At 45.5% G+C, this 20,163-nt stretch overlaps 1 protein-coding gene across 3 annotated transcripts in view; it reads left to right on the plus strand.

Annotated features, from left to right (window-relative positions):
• The first annotated feature begins 3,403 nt into the window (after positions 1–3,403).
• The window catches only part of LOC125944856 (uncharacterized), a 56,611-nt gene continuing 39,851 nt past the window's right edge, over positions 3,404–20,163 (plus strand). For all 3 annotated transcript variants that reach the window (XR_007466557.1, XM_049666251.1, XM_049666250.1), the window contains exons 1-3: positions 3,404–3,575; positions 16,235–16,272; positions 16,335–16,369. Coding sequence is in view for 2 of the 3 variants with exons in the window: in XM_049666251.1 (XP_049522208.1) it covers positions 3,528–3,575; positions 16,235–16,272; positions 16,335–16,369 (121 nt within the window). In the remaining variant the exon portion in view is untranslated. The remainder of the gene's footprint in view (positions 3,576–16,234; positions 16,273–16,334; positions 16,370–20,163) is intronic.

Consider the following 20,163-nt stretch of genomic DNA (forward strand, 5'->3'; position numbering starts at 1 on the left):
AAATTCGGGAACGCCGGTTTATGAAAACCCAAAGCTCATTGCGGCTACAAAGATGTGTACGCAATCTCGAAGGCTGTGCTTTCTTTAGGCAATGTCGGCGCTGGGAGGATGGCGTTAAGTCATGGCTGCCAAGTTTGACGTAATAGTTCAGCGGAAACCCGCTAGGTGGAGAGAAGTTTACGCGTAATTCCAGCGCTAAGCTCTCTTGTTTTGATTTCGACGCCATCTGCTGCCGGTTCACGCGTCGTTCAGTAAGAAAAACGGTGAGGCTTACAGCTGTCGAGTTGTGGCAAGCAATGGACGTGTCACCACGTGATCAAACATGGCAGCGCCCACGGAATCGCCGCGAAAAGGGTCAATAGGCTTGATAAATTATCGGATAAAGACAGCTTTTTCATCTGTCAAACTGACCCGCAGGCAGAACAGTCAGTGATGGTGCGTCCAAGCAGCGGCAAATGTCGTAGAGCTAAACCTGGCAGAAACAAACAAGGCTGCCAAAACGAAAACCAGAGTTCGTTTATGAATAAAAGCGTATCCTTGCCTTTCTTGGCTCGTCATCGTCGCGCCCAGGGTCAACTGAAACCTAGAAATCAGCTGCATGAATGGAACAACATTGCTGGTCGACAAAGCGGACGGAAAGCTGCGCACGACTGACAGCTGAAACCGCGCAGAAAACACGTGCGCCGGGCATGCCGCCGATGCCCCCGCGTCGTCCGTCGAACCGGAAGCTGCTAGCAGACGGCGCGCCCCACAATTCCCTGCGATTGCTCGTTTTACGAGTCACCTATTTGCTTTCGTAACGTGACGCAAATTTGACGTTCCGCCTAAGAAACTGTAATGTAGGCATTGAACCTAGCGTTCTTTATAAAGCAAAACAGCACGAGGTACAGTGTACCTCGATGATATCGATGAGTACACTGTAATCGAGGCTTGCGCGACGCAAGCGCCGGCACTGCCATCTCTTGTGCACTTCGCTGCATACTCGCTCCGCGAGAGAAAACTTCAAGACGCCGCCTTGCGCACATTTATCTTTATAAATTAAGAAGTTGCCATTGTCATAGCCTTTGATGACACGAAAAGGCATTTATATTGATTACAACACAAACGCAATAGTGAAAACTGCAAAATGTCGCAGAAATTTTGCAAGTTTCAACTAATAGTATTTCAAATAAACGTGTTTTTAATAAAAATGATGGTTCAAAACACAAATGCCAACATCACCCGAGAGCGATGCAAATGCTATGAGCACGCGTTGTGAAAATATTTTCATGGCCCCAAATGACAGGGAAAATGCGGCGATACGCATGCCTCTCGACTGCCATTGCATATGGCCGCTCATTACCATAATTTTCGCGGCTCGTCGCACCACAAAATTATGGCGCAAAATCGCTGCAATGGCGGCCCAGCGCAACGTCACGCAACGTCAAATTGACGTTTACGAAACAGCCCTTCCTGTGACGCTCTTCACGGGATAATCCTTCAGCCAGTCAACAAGCTGATATGCCGGCTATCTTGGAACGCCACCACATATTCGCGAAATTGTAGATGCATTGCATGGGTTTCTGCACGCTACCATACACTTTTTTTTAAAGCGCTAAAGTCGCAATATAGGTGCCAAGGACCACAAACAAGTATTAATCGATAAAATTTGCAGCTCTACGTCACGTTTCGTCATTCTGATGAAAACGCAAAATTGCATTTTGCAAAACTTCCGTTTCCCGGCACAAATTTCAGAACACGTGACCTCTGGACATCCAATGAGATAGCCAAGATGGCGGATAATGGCGGCCGTGCAGCCGCCATGCGTGTCGAGAATAGAGCCTCATGGTACATTTTCCACGGGCGCGCTCCGCCGGCGAGCGGCCGCGTGTGTGGCGTTCCGTATTATTCTGGGAGCGCGTGTACATACTTCTATATTCTAACAATGCTATTACGGCATACAACGCAAAAAAACAACAAAAAAAAAAAAAACGCTTGTGTTTTTGATAGGAAACGAGCCCTTAAAGGTACGTACATGCACAATGGCCGAAAGTTGTACAAGTAAAACTCAATAGCATGTGTTTGACCCCTGTTGATTGCTTAGAGTTCAGCTGAAGTCGCACAAGCGTTCTACAGCTTAGAGAAACTTCGCCTTCTTTGTGGAGCGAAGACAAATGCCAAAAAATAAATAAAAAACTTGAAAGATAGAGAAGTTCTGGTATAGCCTCTACAGTAAGAGATCCACTTAAGATAATTAGATCAGGGGCTGTCCCATAATCTAAGAAGATATATCATTTATCTACACACACGTACGTACGTGCACAGGGTGGAAATGATTGCATTCCCATGCATACGCTACATAATGACAATCACCACAAAAACATATCGCATTACTATTACTTCCACGGGTAATTTTCACTGCTGCTATGGAATTGCTCTCACTGCACCAGAATCTATAGGCTATAGTGGGCATTTTAACTGCATGGTTCATGAAGGCGGGATGAGCACTAGCCAGACTGAAGCAGCGGCACTCCACACACTGTTCAATGCCCAGCCCCGTGTGAATCACTTAAAACTCGTCACTGACACTTGCTGACATTGCCTTCAGGTAGGAACATGCCTTTCCGTTAGATTCACGTTCCACGTTCAGGCTTTCGCGTTTTTAGACATACCTAGCCCGAATAACCAGGCTTCTGCGTGCGCAAGAACACGCGAAATGCGTGAATGCTGCAACTTATTCATCGGCAGAAGGCGCCCCTATTTTGCAAAGTGATTTGGAAATGTCTATGCACCCTACATCGATCGTCAACGCATCACTTCTGCGTTTTCGAGCTCGTGAGCTTTGTCTCGATGTAGTGTTCAAGGCCAAACAGGCATCCGCGGCTTAATCAGAAGACGCAGTCACAACTAAACAAACAACAATCTATGACACACGCTGCAATACACGAATTATTTCTGTCGTCACCGTGCAGTCGGCGTCGCAGTGTCACCATGACTCTTCGAGACCGCCAATCCATACCTAGCGACATGTGGTGCCGTTTCGTGGATGCAGGGCAGTCCTTCGAAGCTTCCCTATCTTTGTTCGCACTCGCTGATACCACAGAATAAAGAACAAGGTCAATTCATATACCTTGTAAAGAACGTACAGATACACTACACAGCACTACAGCCTGCTACAGCATTACACACCAGACACCACACCACAGGCACGCGCTTCGCTTCTAGGCGCCGACAGTCATTTTCGATTTTAAAACGCAGCAATAAATAAAATACTTTATATATTAAGACGTAGTGTATTTAACAACAAAACGATAATATTAGCATTTCATGTCCTCTATTAAACTGCTTTTTGTGTGTGCTTTTTGTATAAAGTCTTTATAGGAGGCGTTGGTGTGTGTGACGTCATTGCGTGGCAGCCCAACGTTGTGGAAGCCAACTCTAGCGGACAAATATTGGCGCCAAACCAATCGTGCCCTGGTTCCTGCGACCAACGTGTAAACGTTGATTAATATTTCCTGTTAAGTCACATATAGGCGCGGAAATTCGCAATGAGCGAAGCGCACGGCTATTGCCGGTGTTGTTCAAGATGGTTCAAGGTGAGTCGCAGCTACGTTCAGACCAGTTCAGACTACGCATGCATTTAGCACATATCGTACAGAGCGCCCAGCGCCCAGCTAACGTACAAGGAGGTTAACTTGAATTTAAGCCGTGAACACGGACTACGTCAACACTTCTACTAGATGCAGTTAATGTGAGGAAGCCTTTTAAAATGGGTCAGAACGCCGCCGAATGCTGTCGCGGCCGGCGCAGATCAAAATGACGCCGCGTCTGTTGGTCGGCTTTTGTTCTAGCTTCTGATATTCTGTTTAGGTAGCAGTGCGCTATTTGCAATCAATTTGCGCTGTTGATATAATCCACAGCGCAAAATAATCATAATAAAAAAACGGACGACGGCAGTGGTACGTTAATTGTAGCTGAAATTTTAGTAGGAAGCTATTGCACATCGTTTCATCGAGCGTTCGTAGAGCGTCTTTCTGCGTCCACTGTGCTGTGCGTAACAACGTTTGATCGGTAGCAGGCTTTCATTGGTGTTTGGGTGTTTAGAAAAATGATCCACTGACGGTGAACATAACTAAGCACACCGACTGTCCGATGTGAACAGTGTCCTGTGTTTATATTCTGACAAATGTAAGAGGCCTTTGTGCTTACCCTGCTTTGTTCTTGCTCAAACTTGATGTTATCTTCTGGTTATTGGCATGTTTGATCCTTCAAAATAGAGAATTGTGCAGTGGGGAATACTTAAGATGAAAGCGGAACAGCAGTCTAAAGCTGAACGTAGAGGCACATTATTGAGCACAAGTAATGACATAACGCACATGTTCATAATAGGTAAGCAACAATGATGCACTCGTATGTACAAAATGTCATACAAGTTAACGTTGCTAAAATAGACTTGGCACAACTATGTGCATTCTTTTCTTACAACTACAATAGTTGTAAATAAATAAAGATGAGCGACTTGAGACAAAATTGTTTTTACAGAGCGAGCTAAAGAGCACCAGCGGACATCTAATTTGTTTAATAATTAATTGGCAATAAAATTCTTAACATAATGTAACCAATTACGAAATTTGACTCAAAATTTGACTCTGTGAAGTCCAGTATATATGTTTCTGCAGTGCAGAAAAGTGCAGTATGAAGAAGTGTTTCTGGGCCTTTTTTTAATTGCTAGCTCTTTCCATGGATTGAATTTCTGTCTTTCAGACTTAGTCACACGCTTTGATGTTTAACCCGCCGTGGTTGCTCAGTGTCTATGGTGTTGGGCTGCTGAGCACGAGGTCGCGGGATCAAATCCCGGCCACGGCGGCTGCATTACGATGGGGGCGAAATGCGAAAACACCCGTGTACTTAGATTAAGGTGCACGTTAAAGAACCCCAAGTGTACCTGGGCGTGCCTGGCGTGATCGTGGTTTTGGCACGTAAAACCCCATAATTTTATTTTATTTCTTTTTTGATGGATACCGTAAAATTCCGAGCAAGCGCCCCCCACCCCCCTCAAGCAAGTCGAAAGACGCCAAAATTCAAGATGGCAACGACAAAATTTTCCCGCCAAAAAAAAGCGCAGTGGGAATGTCATTAAAATTTTATTGAACATCAACTTTATTAAGCCAAATATTTGTTAGTGGTGTTTATCACTCTCAAAACCACCGAAAGAACTACAGAAAGAGCGCACCGACGCTGCACCGACGCGTCGCCGCGACCGGCGAAACCAACGCCTCCTGTATATATATATATATATATATATATATATATATATATATATATATATATATATATATATATATATAGGAGGCGTTGGCGAAACGAACATTGGTTATTCAGCTTGTATTCCAAGAAAAATTCTGTCCGCTAGAGTCAGTCGCGGATCCAGGGGGGATGTCCTGATCCCCCCCCCCCCCCTCAGATTTTTGCATCGCCCCCTCGCTGACAGGGGGATGGCCCTGTCGCAAAAAAAAAAAAAAAAAAATATGGCCACCAGCATTCTTCAAAAGTATTTTTCGCCAGTACCCGTGGTATCAGCCATGTAGAAGTAAAGCTAGCTCGCTCACAAGCTTAGTTGTGTTCCGTAGGAGTGTGGTATCGCGAAGTTGCCGTAGTTATTTTTTCTCATGAACACCTTGGACCTCCTGGCGCCTGCCGTACCTTACCCGTCCCGTCGGTGGCGTCGAATGAATGAGGGGACGTCCCTTTTGCCAAGTACGCCGAGGTCCGCTTGAGCGCCTTCGCGCCTGATTAAATTAGTTTCCCCTTGGGGTGTCAACGGTTGCCTCATTGGCTGTCATCGGTTCCGCGACCTACCTGCTTAGTGAAAGAGATCTCTTGCTGAAGTGTTCATATATAAATAATACAACTATCAGCTAAACTAACAACTACGCATAGGCAACTTTTTTAACTGTAGCACTCATTCCAGTACGAGCACAGTACCGTTCGTACGCTACAAGTTTTTCATTGTAACTTCGCAGTTTTATTGTCGTACATGAAGCATAGGAGGCTCAAGCCCGCCGGATCTGTTTATCTGAGTGGGCGTTCTCGCGGAGCGGGGCGAAGCCTCGAGCCGCGGCTGCGAAGTGGGGGAGCGTGACGTCAGCGGCAAACGCCAGTGCGCGGGCCTAGGATGGCGTCGCGTGGTTAGAGAAACGGGAGCAGATGCGCGCCTTGTGTAAAAGGATGACGTCGCGTGGGAAACAAAACATGAAGACGCTGGCTCGCGCTCTCGCCTACTACGCCACATCGTTATTCTTGTAGGTGGCGTCGTGAGTCTTCATACGCGGTGATTCGCATATCGTAAACAACCAGCGAAGTGGTTAAAATTATGGGGTTTTACGTGCCAAAACCACGGTCTGATTATGAGGCACGCCGTAGTGGGGGACTCCGCGGAAATTTGGACCACCTGGGGTTCATTAACGTACGTGCACCTAAATCTAAGTACACGGGTGTTTTCGCATTTCGCCCTCATCGAAATGCGGCCGCCGTGGCCGGGATTCGATCCCGCGACCTCGTGCTCAGCAGCCCAACACCATAGCCACTGAGCAACCACGGCGGGTCAGCGTAGTGGTTGCTGCGTTGGAGCGGAGCGTTACGCCGGTATTCAAGAACGTTCCTCTAGTCAACACACCACCACGACTCAAGAGAGAAGATGGCACCGCCATCCCTCCACAGAACCCACCCAGTGAACCACAAATATCCATTGGATGTACCACAAAAGACCAAATATCCAAGACATTTAACGACGTAAAGGTTAACATCATTAGTACGTTCGACTGGTACGTGGCAGTCAAAGGTCATCCAGAGGACGTCGAATGTCCTTATGATTTGGACATCTCTTGCACATTCAATGCTCTCGTGCATTGATCGTACATAGTGCGTTATGAGTAGATGCACGCACTATGCCGCATAAATACAAGCAAATTGTCTCTAATGCCTAACAATGGGAGGCTAGGAGAGCAAAAGCATTTAATTAATTCTTTTGCAATTTAGCACGACCTTTACTCGCACTGTTGGAGGTCTAGTAACGTTGCTGCCGGACACCGCGCGCAAAAGCCAATACTTTAGCCATTTTTGTAGCGTTAGCTTCACTGGCCTAGCCAAGCCCGTTTCGCACGGCACATCAAGAGCCGTGCTGCGCATGCGTAAGGATCAGTGATGTCCCACGGCTTGCGCACCGGAGCCACCGGAGCCGGCACCTCTCGCGCACTCCGCCGCCGCCGCGCGCGACTCACCGCCGCCGGTCTGCGCATTCCAGAGGAGTGACGTCGTAGCCGTGGTAGACGCACTGGCGCCGGCGCGCGCTCGCTGTGCAGTCGGGTGTTCTGTGGTGCAGTCGCCGTCTGACACTGCGCTGGAGCCGCTGCGCTTCTGACTGGCGTTTGCCAGTGTGGTATAGCCATGGAGAAGGAGAGCGCAAATGCTGCTCAACAGCGCAGAAGAACGGAGAAGCTTGACTCATCGGATCCCGAAGTAGTTGCCTGGCAATTAGCGGTTGAGCGTAGGAGACAACCAGGAAAGCTAAGAATAATCAGCTGAACCTTTGCTAACGCTACGTATATCCTGGCATAGCCGAGCTAAGCCACTGCAATTTTTTTCGCTATGCTTTCGGTCTCGGTTACGTCATTTTCTTTCTCATACAAAGATGCTTTATTTTTCAGTTATATCTATTAGTACACTGTTGAAAATACGTAACCTTTAACTTGCTGATGTATTACGACAATTTATAAAGAAAAAAAGAAGCTTGAACCGGCTTGAACTCGCAATAGCTCTGACTTCGCATCGCCACTGATATCAATTCAGCAACACGCGCCTCGATGCAAGTGCGCAGCAATGTTCCGGGCGTCAGCAGCGTGTGCTTTATTTGTGTCTTTTCGACTTTTGTGTGGTTGACCATGGCCCAAGTACGTGTATACTAGGCAGAACTGTACAGTTGCGTGCTGAAATTTCGAGCTGTGCTTCTGACTGCTAATTGTGGTACGTTTGTTCGCCTTGCGGAGCGCTTACGGGAATACTCGGGAGGCAATGTTTTGATGGTTAATTTTCGCACATGTTTGTATCGCTTGGTTTCCTGCGTTCCTCTTCAAGTGTCAGGGATATTTCTAATTTGCAATGCCTATCTCTAAGTCTCTGGCAGCATTATGTTATTGGCACTTTTGTGATCTGAGAAGCTGCCTGACCAAGTTGCCTATCAAGATGAACATTCCATCTCTGGATTCTGCTTGCGTGGAATTTATTTCACCATATATTTTTCAATGCAGCTAGAAAGTACTGGCTTTCTATCTTGAATCCGGTGGCCCCAGAAGCAAGTGCTGGCAAGCAGGCCATGCGCTTTTGGTCATTAATTAGTATGTTATACTACCTCTTACTAATCAGTTTTATTCTTTTTAATTATAATTGTGGCACTGTGCCTACTAGTCATTTTGTGTCTACTCGTTACTTGTGCTTTAATGAAGTTTAATTTTCAAGAATCTGTTTTTGATTACGTTTTTTTCTTTTTTTAGATCCGCGTTTAACCTGTTTGTATACAGCGAGAACATGTAATGTATAATTTCATACATGTGCGTGGCTGGGGACCGATCATTTTTGTAATAAAGCTTTATCAGTTGTATAAATAAAAAAAGTAACATTGGTATGACATTGTGAGTTTCACTGGTGTGTTTTACCTAGTGCTTACTGAACTCACTATTTTTCATTTATCCATTGCAGGATTTGTAATGATGCATAATGATCAAAATGCGGATTTACGGTTTTGTTAGCACAGTTTTCGCATTTTGATGAGCGCTAGAACTATATATAAAAGTTGACAGTCACTTTAGCGAACGCTGAAGAGGATGAAGGCAGAAGCCTGCGCACTCACGAAGCATGAATTAAATTATTTGTCATTTTCATTCGCATGCATTGTTACTTCTATTGTTTTCTCCTACCAAAGTTGTGGGCTCGAGTGCCTTAATTAACTTCGTCATAATTAACACCAATGGTTGCGGGCTCTACTCCCACCAAAGGTCGAGGGTTTGAGTGCCTTAATTGTATCTTAATTAACTTTGCCTTAATTAACACCGAAAGTCGTGGGTTTGACTTCCACCAAAGGTCGAGTGTTCGAGTGCCTTAATTAACTCTGCCCTAATTAACTTGCCTTAAGTAACTTCGCTCTAATGAACACCCAAGGTAGTGGGTTCGACTCTACCTTCACCATTTCAATTGGAATCCAACTTGGAGATAATTTGGAGATGTGGCCGATTCGCCCATCTCTCCAAGTGGTTTTGACTCCCAACAAAGGCCGTGGGTTAGAGTGCCTCAATTAACTCTATCTTAATGAACTATGCCTTAATTTGCTTCGACCTAATTAACACCAAAGGTCGAAGGTTCAATCCCCAATTTTGGTGCCATTAAATTTTGGGGCTGCAACGCTGCACATCGGATTTTTCGACCATTGAGCCATCTAAGGATTTCACCTTAATAAGTGTTGCAATTTATATTTTCACATTCACACATTTACACGTTAACAAAACATTTCAAGCAAAGTCACCAGCTACATGCCGACAATGGGGGTAACTGTGCCATTAGTGTGCCTCAGCAGATGTACCATCGAGGACAAATTAAATGCGAACAGCGGAGTGTGTGGCCGAAGCATAACTAAAGGTATACTGTGCATGTCGTCGGCCAGTCGTTGTGCACGTGCGTGAGGATGTAGTTCTCGAGGAAGAGTGCAGCGCTGCTCGCCCTATTGCGATAAACGTCACCCGTATTTTGTCCGAAAGTTGTTTTCTCATCTCTCCTCGACAGTGCCATACCCACCTGGCAGTACAGTGTTATGGTGACTAGCACCATCGCTACATCTGTAGTGTGATATAGCTGGCATGCTACCCAGCTTGCTAACGTGCATTGCTTTGCTTTTGTTACCACCATCAAAGCTGACAGTGTCTAATCGTAATTTGAATAGCACGAAAAACGTATTGCATTGGATGCGCAACAACAGTGCTAGCCACCTTAAAAGTAATCACAGATAGGAATGGCACTGCAATAGTGGGGTGAGAATACAAGCTTCAAACAAAATACAGGTGACGTAATACGCACTAGGACAAGCAGCCCCGCACTCCGCATCGAAACCACATGCATGTACATGTGGTACATGTGGTTGTACATGTAACTACATGCGTGTAAAATGATCGCTGGCCGACGCCGCAGACTGTGCTTTTAGTTACGTTTTGGCCACACACTCTGCTGTTCCCATTTCATTTGTATTCAATAGTACATCTGCTGTGGCACTCGCAGGTATGCAGCTCAGTATAGCGTCAGCAGGAAATATCCACTATATGTTCTATGGACCTCCTGCATCCCCAAAAAGAACATCTATTAGAGGTTACTTATGTCCAGCTGCGACATCCTTTCAACGTTAGAGCAACGTGATCTGGATGGGACTTAGATTATCCATGGTACGTATTTGTAATGTTGTTTGGATAAATATAGATATCTATAGGATGTGTGCAATGTCTCAAACATGATGTTCTATGGACATCTATGGTACATTAATGGTTCACTGGATTAAGTGGTCACTGAGCTTCATAATCATTCACTGGAATTGATGACAATTGTCGCGTCTTAATTCTCGATTATTCTGCGTAGTACGACAATTGAAATTTGGAGTCTGATATCTCGGAGCACGGACACGCTAGAATAACTCTTCCGACTAATACTGTGTAGAAACTCGACTGTCTCTAAGTTTTCAATACAAACATACCCACTTATTGCAGTCAACAAAAAATAATCGTTCAATTTTAGTTAATTGGGCTGCTCACAGCGATAATTATCATCTCACTTTGTGCACCCCTAGCCACATAACTTATTTGCACAGGTGGTCTTCGCGTGCCTCCCAGTGCCTAACTTTAAGAAAACCATAAAGCTTAGTTTTGAACACCCTGTATTATCAGGCGCAGCCGCCAAGCACATGGCTGTATTGGGTAACGTCCTTTTCCTATAAGCTCGGAGAAACCGATACCTGGCTTCGCTGCAGGTCTTCTTCCTCTTTCTGGGGTTTTACGTGCCAAAACCAGTTCTGATTATGAGGCACGTCGTAGTGGAAGGCTCCGGATTAATTTTGACCACCTGGGGTTCTTTAACCTGCACTACAACGCAAGAACACGGGCGTTTTTGCATTTCGCCTCCATCGAAATGTGGCCGCCGCGGCCGGGATTTGATCCCGCGATCTCGTGCTCAACGCCTGAGCTGACTGAGCCACCACGGAGGGCTACAGGTATTGCTTTAGCCGTATAAAACGCGGGTTTATCGTCAGGAAAAACGGTAAATTTCGGTAAATAAGAAAGGCTACTATCATCATCATCATTGACAGAAGCTGACCCCCCTCCCCCTCAGAAAAAACCTGGATCCGCCCCTGGGGCTAGAGTAAAGTGACGCGTAATGTTCACTTTATTTTAAAAATGTCACAGTTTCGGCCTAAGGGCGAAGCAATGAATGCGACAGCAACACAGCAATGTCATACGAAGTAAGGTGAGCGGCTTTGGTAGCAATATGAATTGTAGTAAACATGAGCTGATTAAGTAAGCAGGTGTGCTGCGGCGTAAGTAGACCGACATGAAGAGAGACTCGATGACCACGAGAAGGCGCGTGTGAAACGGTGGTGTTGATGAAAAGCGCTTCCCGTGGGCAGCGCGTGCGAAGGGACACACCTGTAGCGCTGCACTGCCGATCTGGGCAGCATTGCATGTGTAGTGTGCGTTGGAAAATGGGGCCCGACTATTACTAACTGAATGAACAAGCGTGGTGTGAGCGCGCACAAACAAACATGAATAGATCACACTGAATGACTGCAGACAACGACTGTCAAAACGCTGGCAGCAAGCGCATACGCCGCAGCGGGCGAAGGTACGTGCGGTCTATCGCTTCAACGGAAACTGAGCGGCGAATGCACGGCGCCTAAAGGTCAGAGCTGTGTGGAGATAAGAGACTGTGCGACCGAGCGAGCGACGAGCGCGGTTGTTGGCAGAGTAGAAGTGCGCCCCCCCCCCCTCCGCGCTCCCTCCGGCGCTGGCATCCCACTTCCTTGCTTGCTGCTTGCGCGTGGGTGATTGAGTGCGTGCGCTCTCCGTGATAGCGCGCATCCCCGCACGCTTCCGCTCGGGCATACGGCGCGCGGCGAAGATTTTGAACCTCACGGCGACGGCGAAAATACTCATTTTTTTGTCGAACCACGAGGGACTGGAACGCTGTTCCGTCAAATATTGTAGGTATTGATTCTAATGATGAATTTTACCGCGCTTTGTGTGTTTAAATTGAAAAACTATTTTTGTCGCGATTTGTATACCCCCCTGCTGTAATGCCTGCAAAGGCGATGCAGGTACCAAATAAATAAATAAATAAATAAATGCTTATTCCTCTGCATACAGTTACCTCTGATTGATTATGAATGGCAAACTTTGCCTTGTACTTATTTTAATATAATTTTAGGTCAGTGCAAGCGGCTGGTTCCAAACTGTAGCGCTTTAAGACATTGTCATCAGTATAATGTATTCTCTTGGTCATTGATCTCACTGGGAAAATCTATCGGCTCTGCGAGTATTCTAAATGCCATAGATTGGGATGCTTGTATGGAGCAAAATAGATGCTTCTTCGCTCTCGTGCGTGCACCAGCATCACGGTGGTCAGCACACGGTAATCAAACCCTGAGGGTAATATAAATAAACCTGAGCATAATGTCATGATGTTGCATCAAACCCTGAGGGTAAAATAGATAAACCTCAGCACAATATCATGATGTTGCATCAGGTGGGGTGCAGCAGTCTTCGTTGAAGCAAAGAGAGGGCACAACAGCAGCGCCATCTTGAGTCGTTAAGTAGTTTCCTCACACATGGGCCCTGGCAGCAGTGGGTCACTTGCTTACCACAGTAGTCGACATAAGTGGACACCAGGGAAAAGTAGCTGAATTTGCTCCATTCATTTTGTGTCTCTGTAGCACCTGCAAAAATCTAGACATTGATGTTCCAGTGAATATGCATACGCCTGTGCTTCTTTCTGTAGGGTAGGGGGTGCATATTAGCTGCTTTTTTAGCACTGGTAGAAATTGAAAGTAAGACTATGAATTGCTGTTGCACACATTTTGGTACAGGACATGTTTACTGCTCAAAAGAAAAACATAGGAAGAAAAACGACACAGCCGTTACTAGGCACAATGATTTCTTTGCACATGTAGCTCACGATAGCCACAGGTACTACGAAGACAAAACAAAAGTCACAAGGCTAAATGATGTTTTGAAGAGATGTGTTGAATGAAATCTTTCAATTCAGGAACTCTTTAGGGGACCTTACATAGGGGAAACAATAGTCAAAGAAAATCAAGCAGCATGTTGTGAAAATGCAATCTAAGGCACAAAATACAATGTAGAGGTTAATGTAACTAGCCCAGAAATCATTTCACGTTATACAACTGGTATACAAGTAGTGCTCATATAGTGTTACGAATGGCGAAATCAGATATTGAGCAAAATGTCAACTAAAATTGCCTCTACCCAACCTACCATTGAGGGTGGCCAAAGTGCAAATATTGATGTTTGCCTTCAATGCTGCTTGCAGGGCTGTCAATTTCTGATCTGCTCCTCTGCAGAGGGTAAAATTGAAAACAATTTGCTTTATTCATAATGGCAGCGGTTAAAACTTGCACAATATTGTCAGCCTCAATTGACAATGAGGATGACCATGATTCTGACTGAGAACATCGTGCACAATGTGCATGTCTAGCAGTCGAATTCTGCAAATAATGTGCTCCTCAATGTTACTGGCTTGTGAGCCTACATGTTCATGTGTGATAAGCTTCGAGCAGCCACGGCGCTTGGCTAGCTACGTGCTTTGGCACTAGTTTTGAAGTGACTACAGAGCTGGTTGCAATTAACAATATGCTCATTATTGAATACGTTGGAGAATTTGCAGTGTAATTCTGTGATTATTCGACACAGATCAACCCGTTTAAGCATAAAACTTGAAAACAAAAATATTGCTGTTAGTGTTCCCTTAACACAGTAACTGTGAAGGCCAAGCTGCCTTAGCAGTTTCTACTGACAAAGGTATACCCCACTTGCTCATAGCTAGCTGGGGCAGGACGAAGAAGCAGTGTGTCCTGTCTGTACCTTCCTTGCCTAAGTTGGATATGAATGAACACTAACTTGCCTGACCTTCTCTATGAACAATTTTTTTTTTACTTTGGCATGTGTTGGACACTGAATAGTGATTTCATGGTTGCAGTACTGTAGGTTTTAATAGTTCCTTATGTTAGATGCACCCTTGAAACTTGAGCTACATCTGCAAAGCGGAAGGCAATGTAAAAGTGTGCAATGGGCATATGTTTTGTGTCCAGAAGAAAAACTTGTCTGGGTTGTTGAATGAGTAGTGTTGCATGTGACATGTGCAGCAGTCTATGGGGCAAAAACCAGTTTTCATAGTGGTGTACTCAAAATAAATGTGCAGGAACCAATTCTTTTTATTAATGCTAAAGCATTATATGGCTCAGGAGGTGGAAAATCCGGTGTAGTCTGTATTGGTGTGACCACAATGGTCCAAAAAGTAAAGTGAGTCAATCGCGGCAGTTGATGACGTCAATTAAGGCAAAGTTAAGGCATAGTGAATTAGGGTGAAGGTAATTAAGGCAGGTTTAATTTAAATATAGTCAATTACGGCAATAGAACCCACAATCTTTGGTATTAAGGCAAAGTTAATTAAGGCACTCATACCCTCGACCTTTGGTGCAAGTCAAACCCATGACCTTGCGTTGTGCGCACCTTGTGATGAACACTGTTGGTTGTTGCAATTGCAAAATGCGTCAATACGTTTCGGTCATGTAGTTATTCAACGAGTGAAAGAGCGTAGGCATCGCACGGTGGTCGCAGGGCTTTCGCATTCATCCGCGTAGGGATAACTAAGTGCCCCTTGAATTTCTTTGCAGTTTGCATTTCAATAGTATATTGTGTTGAGGGGATTACGACCTCAAGCTTCCATCCATTCTTCCAGTCATTCTTTAAAGCAACTCTCATTGTTTAAGTCTAAGGTTGAGAGGAAGCCTTAGCTCAGGAGCTCCTATACTTGGGAATGGAGAAATTGTTTTTATCGTCAACTAACGCGCTAAATTTGATGAGGCTTGTTGTATTTAAAAAAAAAAGTTCAAATCTAGTGACTGTAGCTAGCAGATTTTTTTATTTAGACTGTATATTGTGTTAAAAAAACTGAAAAAAAAAATGGAACTATCACTTTTACAATTGTGTAACTCGGTAATTAAAACGTTGTCACAATTCTGTAAACTGCACATAATAATATATCTAATGTGGACAAAATTGATGTGTTATACACTGCATTGAAATATACCGCTAATAGGTGGAACTTTTCCAAAACTCTTGTAAATATTGTAACAAATTCATGTAAGCGGTAGATGGATCTATCAAATTTTTCCGCTTTAGATGGTCTAATGGATGTAGTTACAGAACGGCAATATCTGTTCTTGGTGCAGAGTTGGGGATTTGTAAACATTGTGCTTCTATTTCTTTAAACTTGGTGATTTTCACCAATTTCTTCACAATAATTCTAAGCAAGAAATCAAAATTTCACTAGAATTTAACTATCACTCTAATACGCAAACATTAGTTGAAATTGGTCGAGGCGTTTTCTTATTAAAGCATTTCTGCATTTTACGTGTATCTGAACAGGTGACATCAAAGGAAACAAAAAATTTTTATAAAAGCTTTTCTTGTAGAAGCTTGGGGATTTATAAGGCTTATGAACAGGGCTGTTACGTTAAAAGGTGTATTTAGCTGCACTCATTAGCTCTGCTGTTGCATGGCAGTACTGTTCTCGGGTGGCATGAATAGTGCCTGGGAAAGCTTAAAACATTGATTACATTTTAATGTAGCCAGGCCAGCTGCACTATCTGGAATTTGTGCACGATGTGGCATCTTGAGGCTTGGTTCTGCTGCCCTGTGGTTGAATTAGTCACTGCAATTTCATTAACGCTGCTTTGTCACTTTTGAGCTGTAATTTTATTATAAAGCACTGCTGGAACGGATGGGTGTTTCTCAGGCATTGCAGGAAGTGCCAAGCGCCAATTAATTTCACGGGTGGCGCCCAACATTGAGAAGTCAGCTGCGGAAATTATGTGCCTTGACTTGTCTCATTCAGTGCTGAACTGTTGCTTTGTGTTCTCTTCCCACAACAGAAACACGCCGAATTCCAGAAATGGGATGCTGAAAAAAGGTAAGTAAAAGGACCACCTTTGGGAACCTCAGAGTGCTGACACCATCTGCTATTTTTTCCAGTCTCCTGGTTCACAAGATTTTACAGCTTGGACAAGGTATGTGCAATTTTTTGGGGTGGATGCTTCTGATAAAATGCAAAATCTCTGATAGTTTGGGCTCACGGTTCAGCACCCAGTATATTTTGCTGCTGAGCATCAAGTTTAAAGTTTGATTTTGGGTATGATGGCCTGTATGCCTGTGTTTTGAGTGTTGAATATTGGGGAACTCCAACTGGTCAAAATAAATCTGGAGTCCTGCATCTCTGGGGCTTAAGTGTTAAGCTATTTGTTCAAAATTGAGATTTATTTAAGAAAGCAGCCGTGGTAGGGGATTTTTGCCAGCAAAGTGACATGCTAGGAATAGAATGCAGCAGTGATGTAACCTTGCTATAGTACTTGCAGGGGTCGGACTGCCCAAAGTCATTTTGGAGCAAGTAAATTGCATTTTGGAGCAGGCTAATCTGAATTTTGGTGGAATAATGGAATATGGCAGTGCACTTCAAAACCACGATGAAACAGAATAAACCAACAGAAAGTGCATAGTAGAAGCACGCTTTGTAGCTATAGCATACTACAATATGGAAGAGTGGGTTGAGTGGCGGCACGGCGCATATTTTCCTGTGAAGCAGGGGTGGGACGCAGATTTCTCCGCCAAATTGCGCCAAACGCAGAAAATTGACGGAAATTTGCTACACAGCGCCAGCACGGCTTCTGCATGTGTGCTCCGGCAGTGGCCGCGAACAGCGAGCGGATTCGTTCTCCGAAAAAGAGTGCAGCCATTCAAATTCCGCAGACCGTGCTTCCCGAGCGAAGTTTCTCATGATCTTCGTGCCTAGCTGAGGCACAAAATAATGAAAACCAGGCTTAGGGCACTACGAGCGAACTAGATAGGGAGGCGCACGCTGCCGCGGGTTCAGCGGGCGGCTGTCTCTGTCCCCAGGGTTAGTATACCGTAAAAATATTAACAGCGAAGCTGTTTAAGCCAGCCGTAATTTGTGGTTCGTGTCAAGAAACTGCCGCACCGTAGCCATGGCAACCAGGAGGGCGGCGCATGCGCATGTAGTCTCCTCCTCACCAGCTCCCTCCCTTCCCGACCCCTGCCTCTCTTCTTTCCATGGCGCGCTGAGTCAGGAGATATTGAGTGGCTAGCCTCCAACGCGTTTGGCTTTAGCAAGCAACAGTGTTCTTGGCACTGTGCAACCTGGGTTAGCCTGTCTGCGTTTCTGGCATGCCAAGAATGCTGTCGCTCGTTGGCGCCTACGCGTCCAGTGCTAGTCACGCGAAATATCGCTAACGCGTTCGGCGTCGACAAGCAACAGCGTTCTTGGCACTGTGCCAACCTTGGTTAGCATGCCTGCGTTTGTGGCATGCCAGGAACACTGTCGCTCGTAGGCGGCAACACGTCCAGCGCTAGTCACGCGAAATGTCACAAAAGGGAAGGTACCTCTGAAAGTAATCACTCGAGAATACCTTCCTACATGCGTAGTTAAGTTAAACCAAGTTAAGACTTAGCAGCAACGAAGTTAATACCTAGCAGTAGCAGCCAGTAATACTTGATCAACAGTTTCGCTGTACCTAAGCTTTGCACGATCAAGTGCAAACTTGCCCGATTTTCCAATTTGTTTTTATGCCCACATCGGCGAGGCCTGAGACATTTTGACAAATTGCGAAGGGGTAACTGAGGATTTCGAATAAAAAGCCGCTGTTTCGCCCAAAAGGCGAAGCATCGATTGCGATATCAAATTAGTAGACAGCTATACGAAGCAAGCTTGGATATTAGTTTTGTCGGCCGTATAAACTTATAAACATTTGCTTACGAACTAAATTAACAAGCATGGTACATGTGGCGCGAACACAAGCAAACATGAACACGTCTCACTCGATGACTGCGGAAACTGGCTGTCTAAACGCTGGAGTGAGGAAGCGCGGCAGCAGCGAGCGAATTGACCTTTGTGTTGCATCTCGCCTCAACTCGAGCTAAGCGCTGAAAACAGTGCACTCGCACTCTGTCCCCATCGCAGATCGATTCCAAGATACGGCCCGCGCTGCTGCGCCATGCACGGCAGCCGCCGAAGAACGCCCCCGTCCCTCCCCTCCCCCCACGGAGCCTTGCGCACACGAGACTGAGCTGCCATCATCGGCTCACCCTCGCATGCTTTCACTCACACATACAGCGTATGGTGCACGGCGACGATTTTATCGCCCCTGGGCTTTATACCTTTATACGGAATATCACGGCAACAACGATGGCAGAATTGCGCATGGAGTGTCCATATAATTGATATCGCAATGAAGGCAGATTGGAATAGTTTTACGTCATACCAATTCAGGGTTGACTGCAGCTCTCTGGGTCTGCAGTGACATATAGTGACTAAGAAATTATCTTAGCGATGCATCGATTGGACCGCATAATTTGAGAACATTTCCCGCTATCATGATGAGCATCGGCGCGGGAATATATAGTTCGATTGTAGTGCGTTCCACCGATGCTTTCGGTTTTACAGGAAAACAATCGCTGTGCCGCCGCTCGACTCAGTCTTCCATATTCTAGTACGCTATAGCTACAAAGTGTGCTTCTACTACGTGCTTTGTGTTGGTTTTTTCTGTTTCATTGTGGTTTTGAAGTGTGTTGCCATATTCCATTATTCCACCAGAATTCAGATTGGCCTGCTCTAAACTGTTACAAAATGAAACTTACTCTGCTCCAAGTTGCTCCAAAATCCAATTTTGTCTGCTCAACTGCTCCAAAATGCAATTTTACTCAGTCCCACCCCTGGTGAAGCCGAAAACATTGGTTGAACTAGAACTATATATTCCCGCGCTGACACTATTAAGCCAACAATATTGTGGCGTTAGGGCCGTCTCTGCTCTTTCTCTTGTTTCCCTTACACCTTCTCACTGTGCTCTGTTCATAATAAAGTATTGTCGAGGCTAAAAAATTGTCGAATACATATGCATATGGCTGTAAACCGCTACTTACCGTGAGTGAAAAGTGCGTAGTGGTGAGCGAAGCGGTCACTGCATGCACGTAAGTATTTCACTTGGCTGCGCGAGTAATTAACTTTTTTCGCGTGGTGCTATTGCCCGCGTACCTATGTGAATGCTGTTTTTTTTTTACGTTCTTTCTTTGCGCGCGCTCATTTAGTGCGTTTCTACACACGCACAGTTACTGCATTACCGTTCCCGAACTCTAGCACCGGAGCTAGGCCGCGCTGATGAGTTTGACACGTTAGTTTTTGCATTCTCTTGCTGCTCAAGCACAAAGACAACGCTAAAAGATGGGTAAACTCCATGCAGCACCACACTGTTGACGTTAAATATACTTTAAGTGTTCTGCGTGGAAACTGAACGCAAAAAACTACAGCGCGTAGCAGACGACCCTCGCTTCCCACGCACTTCGCGAGCGCGAGAAGCCCACGGGTCTGGAGTAGCAGCGGCCAGTTCCCAGAAAAAGGCCCTCGCCGGAGCCGGTGCTTTGGACACTCCTTTGGACTAAAAACACTGAGCAGTCAGCACTCAGCAGCCGAACCCGCCGAACGGCCGAACGCGGCCGCTTCGTGACGTCAGTGCCCCGCCCCCACTGCCAATTGTCGTGAGTGGAGCGCCACCGCTGAAACCCGTTGCGAGCGAACGGGAGAGGCTTGGAAGCATGCTTGGAAGCTTGGGGATGGCTGAGCGGGTGAAACCTACCGGCGCCTACCTCAATCGCCACAAATGTCACAAATTTTTTTTAATCGCTTACGGAATGAACAGGTGCGTCTTATACACCGGTGTGACTTATATACGTCTTTTTTTGTTGAAAGACTGCCGTTGTGACTTATAATAGGGTTGTTTGTATTCGGGTAATACCT

Source organism: Dermacentor silvarum, chromosome 4 (assembly GCF_013339745.2).
Source record: "Dermacentor silvarum isolate Dsil-2018 chromosome 4, BIME_Dsil_1.4, whole genome shotgun sequence".
NCBI lineage: Eukaryota > Metazoa > Arthropoda > Arachnida > Ixodida > Ixodidae > Dermacentor > Dermacentor silvarum.